Genomic DNA, 12903 nt, shown 5'->3' with positions numbered 1-12903 from the left:
TTCACCAAGTTTTTCACGCATATTTCTGTATGTAAAGAAACATCACATCCACTAGAAGTCACTCCTCACTCCTTCCCACCAACCCTTCCTCACCCTATTCCCAGCCTGTGGCAACCATTCATTTATTCTCTGCCTCTACATATTTACCTACTAGGAGTATTTCACATAAATTCAATCATGACACATGATTTAATGGCTGTTTCTTCCTTTAGCATGATGTTTCAAGCTCTACTCATGCGGAAGTCTACATACCAGCACATGTTTTTACTGCCAAATAGTCTTCCATTGCATGAATATACCATATCTTGTTGGCCCATATGATAATGGACATTTGAGTTGTTTCAAATTAGATATTATGATTATCTACTAAACTTAAATCAAGTAGCTAAATGTATGATTCACCCTTAAAGAACTCTGGAAGAATTTAAGAAGCAAATCTACTAAAGAGATGAGAACAGCTCTTACTGGCTTGCAATTCATCCTGATTTGTTTAGATATAAGGCACTGTGTGCACATGTTAAGCCATGATTACTTCATATGTTTATCAGGTATACTTCACTGCTAGCTTTAAGCCTGACCAATTGTTTATACTTCTAAAAATAACTAACCATCAAGCTGTAAGCACTGGCCAGCAGCATGACAGGTAGTAAGCATTCACTTCATTTTGTGGCTTAATTTGCTATGATTGTTAGCATACTGGTTACAAATCACTAATCCTGACTACTCCGCATGACAGTTGGTAGAAATGCAAATAGGAAGCTTTGTTAGAGAGTCACTGAACAGCAGCTATGGACAGAGTTCATTGACTATAGGGAGTTTTGTGTAACTCGCTACTTTTTGGGGGATTCAAGGTTTTTTTTAATTGATTTTATTGAGCTATACATTTTTTTCTGCTCCCCTTCTTTCCTCTCCCCTCCCCTTCAACCCTCTCCCATGGTCCCCATTCTCAGATCTTGTCTTTTTCTAATTCCCATGTAGATTAGATCTACGTTATGTCTCTCTTAGGGTCCTCATTACTGTCCAGGTTCTCTGTGATTGTGACCTGTAGGCTGGTTTTCTTTGCTTTATGTCTAAAAACCACTTATAAGTGAGTACATGTGATAATTGTCTTTCTGGGTCTGGGTTACCTCACTCAATATTTTTCTAGCTCTATCCATTTGCCTACAAATTTCAAGATGTCTCCCAGCACTCGGGAGGCAGAGGCAGGCGGATCTCTGTGAGTTCGAGGCCAGCCTGGTCTACAAGAGCTAGTTCCAGGACAGGCTCTAAAAAAAAGCTGCAGAGAAACCCTGTCTCGAAAAACCAAAAAAAGAAAAAAGAAAAAAAAATTTCAAGATGTCATTACTTTTTTCTGCTGTGTAGTACTCCATTGTGTAAATGTACCACATTTTCTTTATCCATTCTTTGGTCAAGGGGCATTTAGGTTGTTTCCAGGTACTGGCTATGACAAACAATGCTGCTATAACATAGTTGGGCACATGATTGAATGAACAACCTTTGGGAATATACCCAAAAGTGGTATTGCTAGGTCTTGAGGAAGGTTGTTTCCTAATTTTCTGAGAGATCGCCATACTGATATCCAAAGGGATTATACCAGTTTGCACTCCTACCAGCAATGCAGGAGTGTTCCCTTTACCCCACAGCCTCTCCAGCATAACTTGTCTTCGGTATTTTTTTTATCTTGGCCATTCTTACAGGTGTAATATGGAATCTCAGAGTTTTTTGATTTACATTTCTCTGATGACGAAGGATGTTGAACATTTCCTTAAATGCCTTTCAGCCATTTTAGATTCCTCTGTTGAGAGTTTTCTGTTAAGTCTATACTCCATTTTTTATTGGATTATTTGTTCTTTTCATGACCAATTTCTTGAGTTCTTTGCATATTTTGGAGATCAGACCTCTGTCTGATGTGGGGTTGGTGAAGATCTTTTCCCATTCTGTAAGCTGTCATTTTGTCTTATTGACCGTGTTCTTTGCTTTACAGAAGCTTTTCAGTTTCAGGAGTTTCCATTTATTAATTGTTTCTCTCAGTGTCTGTGCTGCTGGAGTTATATTTAGGAAGTGGTCTCCTGTGCCAATGAATTCTAGTGTGATTCCCACTTTCTTTCTAAAAGGTTCAGTGTGGCTGGCTTTATGTTGAGGTCTTTAATCCATTTGGACTTGAGTTTTGTGCATGGTGATAGATATGGATCTATTTTCATTCTTCTACATGTTGATATCCAGTTATGCCAGCACCATTTGTTAAATAGGCTTTCTTTTTCCATTTGATATTGTTTGCTTCTTTGTCACAAATCAGGTGTTCGAAGGTGTGTGGATTAATATCCAGGTCTTCGGTTCGGTTCCATTGGTTCTCCTGTCTGTTTTTCTGACAATACCAGGTTGTTTACAGTACTGTAGCTCTGTAGTAGAGTTTAAAGTCAGGGATTGTGATGTCTCCAGAAGTTCCTTATTGTACAGGATTGTTTTGGCTATCCTGGGTTTTTTGCTTGAAGTTGAGTACTGTTCTTTCAAGGTCTGTGAAGAATTTTGCTGGGCATTGCATTGAATCTGTAGATTGCTTTTGGTAAGATTGTCATTTTTACTATGTTAATTCTACCTACCCAAGAGCATGGGATATCTTTCCAATTTCTGGTGTCTTCTTCAATTTCTTTCTTCAAAGATTTAAAGTTCTTGTCATACAAGTCTTACACTTGTTTGGTTAGAGTTACTCCAAGATATTTTATGCTATTTGTGGCTATTGTAAAGGGTGATGTTTCTCTGATTTCTTTCTCAGCCCATCATCTATGTAAAGGAGGGCTACTGATTTTTTTCTTGAGTTAATCTTGTATCCTGCTACATTACTGAAGGTGTTTATGAGTTGTAGAAGTTCCTTGGTAGAATTTTTGGGGTCGCTTATGTAAACTATCATATCATCAGCAAATAGTGAGAGTTTGGCTTCTTCTTTTCTGATTTGTATCCCCTTGTTCTCCTTCTGTTGTCTTATTGCTCTAGCTAGAACCTCAAGAGTGAGCAACCTTGTCTTGCTTCTGATTTCAGTGGTATCACTGTGAGTTTCTCTCCATTTAGCTTGATGTTGGCTGTTGGCTTGCTGTATGTTGCCTTTATTATGTTTAGGTATGTTCCTTGTATCCCTGCTCTCTGATGAAAAAGCTTTCAACAAAATACAACATCCCTTCATGATAACTCACTACTTTAAAATGCAATCTCAAACCACCAACACTTTCTAGGTATTTCAGCAAACACATAGGATGGAACATTCAGAAAAACCTTGAGAACTCACAATATTTTGAGAGCTTAACTTATTTATAAAATCTTGTCATCTGGGTTTGGTGTAGGAAGTCCTTCTGTATATGTGTTCCTTTTATTGGTTAATAAAATAAGCTATTGTCCTTTGGGACAATGGCTTAACAGAGTAAAGCCAGGTGGGAAATCCAAACAGAGATGTAGAGAGAGAGAGTAGGCAGAGTCAGGGAGACCCTATGTAGCCGCTGCCAAAGGAGACAGATGCCTGGGAACTTTACTGATAAACCACAAGCGTCAAGGTAAAATATAAAATAATGGAAATGGGTTAATTTAAGATATAAGAGATCGCTATCTAGCAATATGCTTAAGCTATTGGCTAAGCAGTGTTTTAAATAATATAGTTTCTGTGTAATTATTTTGGGTCTGGGCACTCAGGAATGAACAAATGAACAGCCTTTGTCAACATGGGTTGGTTTCAGAATAGAGTATGATTGTCATAAGTATTTTTACTGGATTGTATATTTATAAGCCATAGGGGAACATACCACATTTTTAGCTTAAAACTTCATGAAACTATGATTATGTCTACAAAAACAGCCCTGGGAGATTCCCTTATCAAATAATACAATCCTTTCCAGAATACATGTGTTAAACAGAACCCTGTATCAAATAGAAGATGTTAAATATACTTCTTTTGGTCAGACAGCCCACACAAATGTGGCAATTACAGGATTTCCTCACTATGCAACAGCAAAAGGATATAGAGATCACAGAAACTCAGTCTGTAAAGTTAAAATTAACTATAAATTGAATAAATGTTGACAACTCTTTTTTTTAAAAGATTCCCTTTCTTATCCATAAGCTATGAAGATCAAGCTGTAGCAAATGGTACCCATAGCAGCCCTTGGTCTCCTAAGGACTCAAAGAGCTACGACCGGGGGAGAAACTTCCAATGGTTGCATGCATGAAGCTGAGCTGTGTTCGCTGCAAGGCTTTCCAGACAAAACTGAAGAGTTTCTCCACGGGAACAGTAACCTCCAACTGCTCTAACTTCCTCTCCCCATGCTTCCTCAAGACAAAAGTCCTCAGCACCTTCCTAGTCACCCATGCACTTAGTTACTATTTACTTGCATGTGAGCACATGCACATGCTAGAGTACACTGCATGTAAGCACGTGCACATGCCACAGCAGACTGTATGTGAGCATGAGCACATGCTATAGCACATTGTATGTAAGCACGTGCACATGCCACAGCACATATGCAGAGGCAACAGGACAACTTTCAGGGTAATTTTCTCCTCCACCACAAAGGTCCTGGTGACCAAACTCAGGTAGTCAGGCTTGGCAGCAAGCATCTACCTGCTGAGCCATCTCACCAGCCCACTTTCCACAGAGAATTATGTCTGCAGTCAAAGCAATTTACTTGGGAATTTAAAAAGTGTTTGCTTGAAATAAAGAATGGGATGAAAATGGCAAAGTCTGTCGGAGACATTATCTTTAGCTGTTACACATTTCTTCTTTCTCTTTTTGGTTTTTCAGGAAAGAGTTTCTCTGTGTAACAGCTGTCCTGGAACTCATTTTGTAGACCAGGCTGGCCTCAAATTACAAAGATCTTCTGCTTCTGCCTCCTGAGTGCTGCGATTAAAAGCTTGCGCCACCACACCTGGCTCCATTATAAATTTACCCAAAGTACAACAACTAAAAACAAACAGACAAACAATAGTATTAACTTTCTTGAAAACACTGACTTAGAAAAAACAGACTGAAGGGGGAAAAGGGATCATTTTGCAACATCTGGGCAATGTTTCCCAAAAGTACTTTACTGGTTAAAAAAAAAATCCTACGTCAGCAAATGTATATGCCAGATTTACTTTTTAAAACTGGATTCCAAGGACTGATTAAGATTTACTTGATAAATCTTCATTTTGGTTGTTAAATCATGATGAAATTTACAAAACAAACTTCAAGAAGTTCTGGTATTTGCTGGATATGATAGTCCCCACATTATCCTAGTACTGAGGCAGGAGGACTGCCACAAACTCATTGCCAGTTTGTAGCCTGGTCTACATACTGGGTTCTAGGTCAGCCCAGACCCTGTCACAAACCAAAAAGGATTTCTGGTATTTGCCTGCACATTCATGAGAGGGTACATTTTTCTAAGGAGCATTTCTAAAACTTCCATCCTTCGAAACAAAGGAAAGGGTCAGTGAGATGACTCAGCAGGTAAGATGGTTGCTGGTGCCTGCTGACCCGAGTTCAGCCCCAGCACCCACGAGATGGTGGAAGGAGAGAGCCAACTCCACAAAGCTGTCCTCTGTCCTACACACACACACACACACACACACACACACACACACACACACACACACACACACACACACACACACAGAGAAACCCTTTACAGGGGAAATAATACACAGCTTCCTTTGCATTTAAAGCGAGTAAGTTACTTATTTCTCCATCAATGAATTAAAGCAATGAAAAAATTGCTGAGTTGTTAAGGTTATCAAAACAGTATAATTGCGTACATGTCCTAAATAGTACCACAAATAATAAACTAAACTTTTAATATATGATAGATTACTTATTATATTAACATACACTATAATATAAATACATTATATGGTGATTATTTAGATGATGTAGGTAACCATACTTTCAGATTAAAAACACAAACAAAAACCCTGTGATTTGGGGCAGGAATATGAGAATATAATATTATTAAATAAAAGATTATATATAAATATACGTAAGTTTCTCCTCATTGTCTAATCATGTCAGTCATGAACTGTTTCTTCCCATGGATAGAAGAGAGGTAGTGCTGTATACAGCTCACAGATGCATCCTTACATCTATACAGGGTCCACAAAGTAGACATACATATATGCTCAATAATGCCCATCTCTGATGCTGTACTTTACAAAACACAGCCAATTCAATATTTGAATCACATTTTTATGAGGGCTTTCTTTAGCAATCTCTTTAAAAATATGTGAAATATATAACACAAATGCAGTCAGCGTTAGAAAGAACCCAGGGCTTACAGAAGGAGATGTTAATTAAGTACACACCTTTCATTAACAGGATTTGCCTTAAGACCTCCAAGTCCATCCCTTCCTCCAAGAAGGCAGTAACAGTAGTCTCAACTTCCTGTCTCAAAGCACTGCGGTAAGATGCACATCACCTGTGCGTGCACACGGGCACGCAGCAGGAAAGGCTCTGTACAAATGCTTGGAAACATTGCTTACTTTCCTTGCTAAATTTCTTAAATATCACCTGGTATGGTTTGAATCTGAATACTTTCTCACAGGCTCACATCTGAACAACTGGCCTCCCATTGTGGCACTATCTGTATCATTTCTTCTGACAAGATGATGAATTAAAGCAACCAGAACACAGCACTACAATGAACAGCTCCGGCTTTAATACTGCCTCCATTCTCCACCCCCCCCAAAAAAAACTTCACCCAGCCGCTTGAATATAAACAGTACTGAGTGGATATTTGCCAAGCCATGAATGCTTCACTAAACGAGTTTGCTTTCTGAAACGAGTTTGCTTTCTGATATGTAAGGACGGGTATTGTCTGTAGCTGACACCAAACAGAGGCCACATTTCAGCACTGTGCAGCAGAAATGCTCTGCTAAGCATAGTGTGACAGCTCCATCCAAAGCCGTCCTCTTCAGAAACTGGCTGTCCATTACAGATTACATTAGAGAAGCTTCTCTGTAGAACTGATTCTTTTACAACTAAAAAGTTTAATACTTGAAGAACTCAGTAACACATTAAACTCAAAAATCAAAGTGTTTATTGAATAAGATTTTTAAATTAAGTTCAGAATGCCAACAATCATATAATTATAAGAAAAAAGGTTTGGTTAAAGATTTGGATCTCTAAGGAGTATTCAAGAAAGAATTACTCAGAAAATAAAAGCATACAAGCCGGGTGGTGGCGCACACCTTTAATCCCAGCACTCAGGAAGCAGAGGTAGATGGATCTCTGAATTTGAAGCTAGTCTGGTCTACAAAGCAAGTTCTAGGACAGCCAAGGCTGCGTGTTACACAGAGAAACCTTATTTAAAAAAAAACAAAAAATAATAATAATTTAATTTTGATTTTATCTATTCAAATTCTAGTTTTGTAATTAACTTTAAATCAATTTATGTTATAAAATTCAATTATCTTAAGTTATAGAAATCTTGTGAGGGATTTCACCACACTCTCTGAGCTTCCATGGTTGCAGTTCTAGGGGTAGGAAGCTTAAACAGACCACTTTGCTTTCCAAAAGGAATGAGCATTATACCAGCCGGCAATTAGCTCAAGGGAACATAAACATTAGGAAACGTATATGAAATGATAGCTTGGTATGCACTGACATGTTCGTTACACAAACATCTGCATTCATTCATATACATTCATCCAACAACATTTCTTGAGCTACCTGCTATCGGTCATTTCCCTTGAGAAGTTCACTATCTATGAAGCAATTAAGTGAGACAGCTCAGCAGTTAATGTGCTTTCTGCCAAGTCTGATTACCTGTGTCCAATAACCAGACACACATGGTAGAAAGAGACTTGTTTTGTTTTGCTTTGTTTTGTTTTGTTTTGTTTATCGGGACAGGGTTTCTCTGTGTAGCCCTGGCTGTCCTGGAACTTGCTCTGTAGACCAGGCTGGTTTCGAACTCACAGAGATCCACCCGCCTCTGCCTCCCAAGGGCTGGGATTAAAGACGTGCCCAGCCAAGCCCACTGGAGTTGATGTTCTTAAATGTGCCTTCTGATCTAGATCATAAATTCCTTGGGGACAGAGCCTGAGGTTTTTCTTTCCTCTCTTCCTTCTCCTCCTTCCCCCTTTCTTCTCCTTCCTGTCCTCCCCTTTTCTTCCCTTCCACCCCTTTCTTCCTCTCACTCTGGCTAGTTCACGCTCTGTGGTTTCTGAGACAGGGTCTTACTCTGCAGCCCAACGTACTAAAATGTATTGTGTAGCTCAGGTTAGCTTGAATTTGCACCAATTCCCTGCCCCCGCCCGAGGGAATAACGCTGGGATTAGGAGTAAGCCATCATAGCCAGTCTAGTTTGATCGTAGTCATAAGGATGACAGCTGAACTAAAAACCATTCTGTAACAATCCCATTTACCAAGCACGCAAGGAAAAGTGGGTTTACTAATCTATGGTTCCCTATGCCAAAGTCTTCCCTTACTCTGTGGGAACTGGTGGGGAAGAGTGGGACTGGAGAGAAGAAAGGGTAGAAGAGACGGAGGGAGACTACATCACAACAAACATCCATGGAAATAAAACAAGGAGAAGTAGGAACCCACACCAAAAATATGGACTGTGCCGGACAGTTCCATGTCAACATGACACAAGCTAACTCATCTGAGAGGAGAGAGCCTCAACTGAGAAAATGCCCCCATAATTCAGGCTATAGGCAAGCCTGTAGGGCATTTTCTTAATTAGTGATTGATACAGGAAGGCCCAGACCATTGTGGGTGTTGCCATCCCTGGGCTGGTGGTCCTAAATTCTATAATTAAACAGTCCCCCTCCATGGCCTCTGCATCAGCTCCTATCTCCAAGTTCCTGCCCTGTGTGGGTCACTGCCCTGACTTCCTTCAATAACTGTGATATAGAAGTGTAAGTCAGATAAACCCTTTCCTCCCCAAGTTGCTTTGGTCACAGTGTTTCATCATAGCAATGGTAACCCTAACTAAGACACAGACTGTAAAGGGAGCTTTAAGAGAATAAGTGCGACCACTAGCAACCATCTACTAGAGTACACGTGCCCATAACCACACACACATAAGAATCCCAACCTAAGAACTTCCTTACAATGGTTCAACTCAGAAAACATTGTGCCCTATAGTCCTCAATCAGCTGACTAAAGGCAATTTACAATACAATTCAATCTTCCCAAACTGTAACTTCATTCTGTAACCAGCGAGGTCACTTTCTAGAAAGTGCTGTATCACTGATTTTTAAAAGGTTTCTATAATGTGTTAAGGTCCTTCACTAAGCTGGCAACACAGCTCAGCGTAGGTGGCATACTTGTTTATAATGTGCAAGGCCCTAGGCTGGATTCCCCAGTACCACTCTCCAGCCGGTGGGGTGGAGGGTTAGCTGATTTTATAGTCCTATCTTTCTCTTAAGTCAAGCAGCTGTAGTTATTACCCTCAAACAAATCATTAGTTTTCTTGCCTATGTCCCTGCCATTTCTCTACTCTCTTAATGGCACGGCACTATCTAGCACTTAGCCACTAGCCATGGATGGTATTTAATATTTGAAATGTGGCTAGAACAACTGAAATTTGGTATAAATGTAAAGTGTACATGAGCTTTTTCATATGGGTAAAAATTAAAAACTGAAGTTGGGTGTGGTGGCGCACACCTTTAATCCTAGCACTCGGGAGGCAGAGGCCAGTGGATCTCTGTGAGTCCAGCCAAGACTACATAGACCATCACAGGCCAGCTAGGGCTACAAAGTGAGACCCAGCCTCAAAAAAATACATAAGTGAAAAACTTATGTTTTTAAATAATGAGTGCACGTTCAAAAACATATTGGATATATATTTTAAAATACTGTAAAAGTTTTACCTTTTTTTTTAGTTATCAAAAAGGCAAAGGGAAAAAAGTTAACTTCAGTAGCTCACACTATACTTATTATTTTGAATAGTGTTAAGGCAAATCTTACTAATTCTTCAGGATCTAACTCATACACCAGTGCCTCCATGAAGCTTTTGTAATGTATGTAATGTATCCTCTTCTGAACTCCCATAACACTTACATTCACAACCTCAAAGAACGAAATTAACTTTACCTTGTTACTTTGTGCACCTGTCCCAGCCCTCCAAGTCCATTATAAGCTACTCGAAAGAAACAAGATGCACGTTTTCCTCCTACACTCTGAAGAACACATGCACTAAGAGGCTGATGTCTGCTGAGGTGAGCATCTCAAGCACTGCAGTCTCTTGTCAACTAGTTCCATTTATGTCTACCAACTCCTTGCATTGTGTTTAGGCAAACAGTGCCAGTGATCGATATAAAAACAGTATGAATGAAAAAAATCCATGAGTATTACATGTGGTCAATATACTTAGATCAACTGATCAAACTACTTCAAAAGTAGAAGTGTTTGCCAAAAATTAATGACACTGGGTGAGGAAAAATGCCTTCCAAAAGGTACTGGAAGGGTTGGGGTTGTATCATAGTTGGTAGAATGCTTGTCCTAGCACGCCTGAAACCCTGGGCTCAATCCCAGCACTACATACACCGGGTAGATACATGCTGTCTATAACCCAGCAGGAGGAAGCAAGAGAATCACAAGTTCAGTCATCCTCAGCCACACAGAAAGTTCGAGGCCAACCTTGAGCTACATGATTCTCTTTAAAAGCAAAATCTTCCCACAGTCCCGGAGAGGTAGACAGGCCAAAGCTTGGGAAAAACAATAACAAAGTCTAATACGCCATCCAAAGCTATGAAATCAAGTTGTGAGGAAAGTGGTGGGAAGGAAAAATAACATGTGAGAAAGACAAATGTTGGAAACTGTTGCGAGACGAACAAGATTAAAATAATAATAATAATAATAATAATAATAATAATAATAATCTGAACTATGTGGGAGGAATCCTGCTGGGTGTGTCTCCCCACCTCTGCACTGTCAAAGGTCGTTATTTCCAAAGATCTTGTTTCAAATGCTCTGAGCTCTTCATCAAGCAACTTCCTCCTTAGCGCTCCCACTCCAACTCCCTGGCTAGGGACTAGGCGAACTCAGTGTTGAAGCCACCCTCTCTGCTGGCCCAAGAGGGAGGACCTGACTTAGGCACAGATCCAGGGCGACCCCGGAGTCCCCGGGATTCCGTCCCAGCCGCAGGAGCCCAGGGGCAGAGGGGACCCGGAGACAGAGGGGGCGGGGCAGGGGACCCGGAGGAGGACAGGTGCCTGGCTCCACGCCGGGTCAGCCGGCCTCTCCGGGACAGGTAGGATGGAGAACAGGAAGAGAGGGGGCCACTGGGAATTAAACCTGGGCTCGCACTCACCAGCTGTCCCCGCCCGACGTTGACAGTGGCAGAAGCTCTTCTCCTTCCGCCATTGCTGTTGACGTCCACGTCACTTTGCCGAAAAGTGGACCAGGCGCCGAGACTGTCTCTGAGACTCAGTGTCGTAAAAGGAGTTTTGAAGTCTGGGACTGAGGCTCAGCAGAGCGAAAGGGTGAGGAGGCGAGGAACTGGAGCGATGCAACGTCACCGCGTCCCGAGGGCGAAAGGCGGAGCTTGGCGCTTGTAGGAGGCCGCAGCGCGTGAAAGACTACATATCCCAGGATGCCATGGGGCCGCGAGCGAAGTGGGAGGGGAACAAAGTTTGTAGGCGGAACCTAAGAGAGTGGGCGGGGCGCGGTTTGAAGGCGTGGCTCGGAAGAGTCCCTGGGAATGTGAAGCATCCGGCTTGGCGTCTCCTTAGCGTCTGCAATCCTATTAGGCTTGCAGCTGTGAACCAGAATTGAGAGAGTCCCAGCTAGTGGAGAGAGGAGGGCAAGTACGAATTCACACAGAGGTGGGCTACATACTCTGTCTGAATACTTAAAATTTGTAAATCAAACTATTATATAAATAAATAAATAACTTCTAGTCTTCACAGCCAGGAGAATCAACTCTAGTTAGAATCCTGAAACTGAGCCCGGCGGTGGTGGCGCACGCCTTTAATCCCAGCACTCGGGAGGAAGAAGCAGGTGGATCTCTGTGAGTTCGACTGTTTCACGGCGAAACTCTTTTCAAAACAACACCCCCTCAAAAAAAATCAAGACCCTTCCCTTCCTATCCTGTCACATTTTGTCACTTTTGTTCCTCCTAGATGGACCTCCCTGTACCACACCCAGGCTTCATCCACAGAACCAGTATTGCCAAAACTGTAGCCCCTTGGCTACTCTCAACCACTACATATTCAGGACAGACCTGAAGAAATACTTTGAAGTCCTAGGAGCAACAATGAAGTTAACTACGTAAAACATAGGTAAATCTGAAAATGTCATGTTAAATGAGCAAAACAGGTTACAAACTAACGGCATTGTTTATATTTGGTATCGATATATTAGAAATAGATACATGTACACTGAAAAATGCAGGGGTGTTATGTAGAAAAAAAACCGGGAAGGCAATTAAATTTTAGATGGGGCAGAAATTACCAGAAACAGCTTGAAGTAAAGCAAGTTTCTGTTTCATTGGTTGTTTGGATTTTTTTTCCCCCCCTTTGAGACAGGGTCTTACTATGTGTAGCCTTGACTAGCTTAGAACTTGCTACATAGACCAGGCTGGCCTGGAACTCATAGAGATCCACTTGCCTCTGCCTCCTGAGTGCTGGGGATAAGGCCTGCGCCACCAAGCCCAGCTTGTGTTTGTTTTTTAGAGATGGGTTTTTGCTGTGTTGCCGAGGTTGGTCTTGACTCCAAGCTCGTATCTTTGAGCTCTTGGGCTCAGGCATTCTTCGTGCCCCAGTCTCTCAAGTAGATAGTATGGCAGGTGTTTGCCTCTGCACTGACTCTAACGTCTAGTATTTTATTCTTTTTTTTTTTTTTTGGGTTTTTCGAGACAGGACCTGAACGATACCTTCAGGGATGCCCATTATGTTTCATAAAGTATACTTTGGTACCTAAACTGCTCCATAACCTAAAAAATG

The 12903-nt window shown here is 41.2% G+C and overlaps 1 protein-coding gene across 2 annotated transcripts in view; it reads right to left on the bottom strand.

Annotated features, from left to right (window-relative positions):
* The window catches only part of Tbc1d23 (TBC1 domain family member 23), a 56697-nt gene extending 45230 nt beyond the window's left edge, over nucleotides 1-11467 (bottom strand). For both annotated transcript variants that reach the window (XM_038345192.1, XM_038345194.1), the window contains exon 1: nucleotides 11271-11467. In XM_038345192.1, coding sequence (XP_038201120.1) covers nucleotides 11271-11323 — 53 coding nt within the window. In that variant the 5' untranslated portion in view covers nucleotides 11324-11467. The remainder of the gene's footprint in view (nucleotides 1-11270) is intronic.
* Nucleotides 11468-12903: the final 1436 nt, after the last annotated feature.

The sequence above is a fragment of the Arvicola amphibius genome, chromosome 10, assembly GCF_903992535.2.
Source record: "Arvicola amphibius chromosome 10, mArvAmp1.2, whole genome shotgun sequence".
Classification (NCBI taxonomy): domain Eukaryota; kingdom Metazoa; phylum Chordata; class Mammalia; order Rodentia; family Cricetidae; genus Arvicola; species Arvicola amphibius.
Note: the sequence above shows the minus strand (reverse complement) of the source record. Positions and strands in the feature narration are given on the sequence as shown.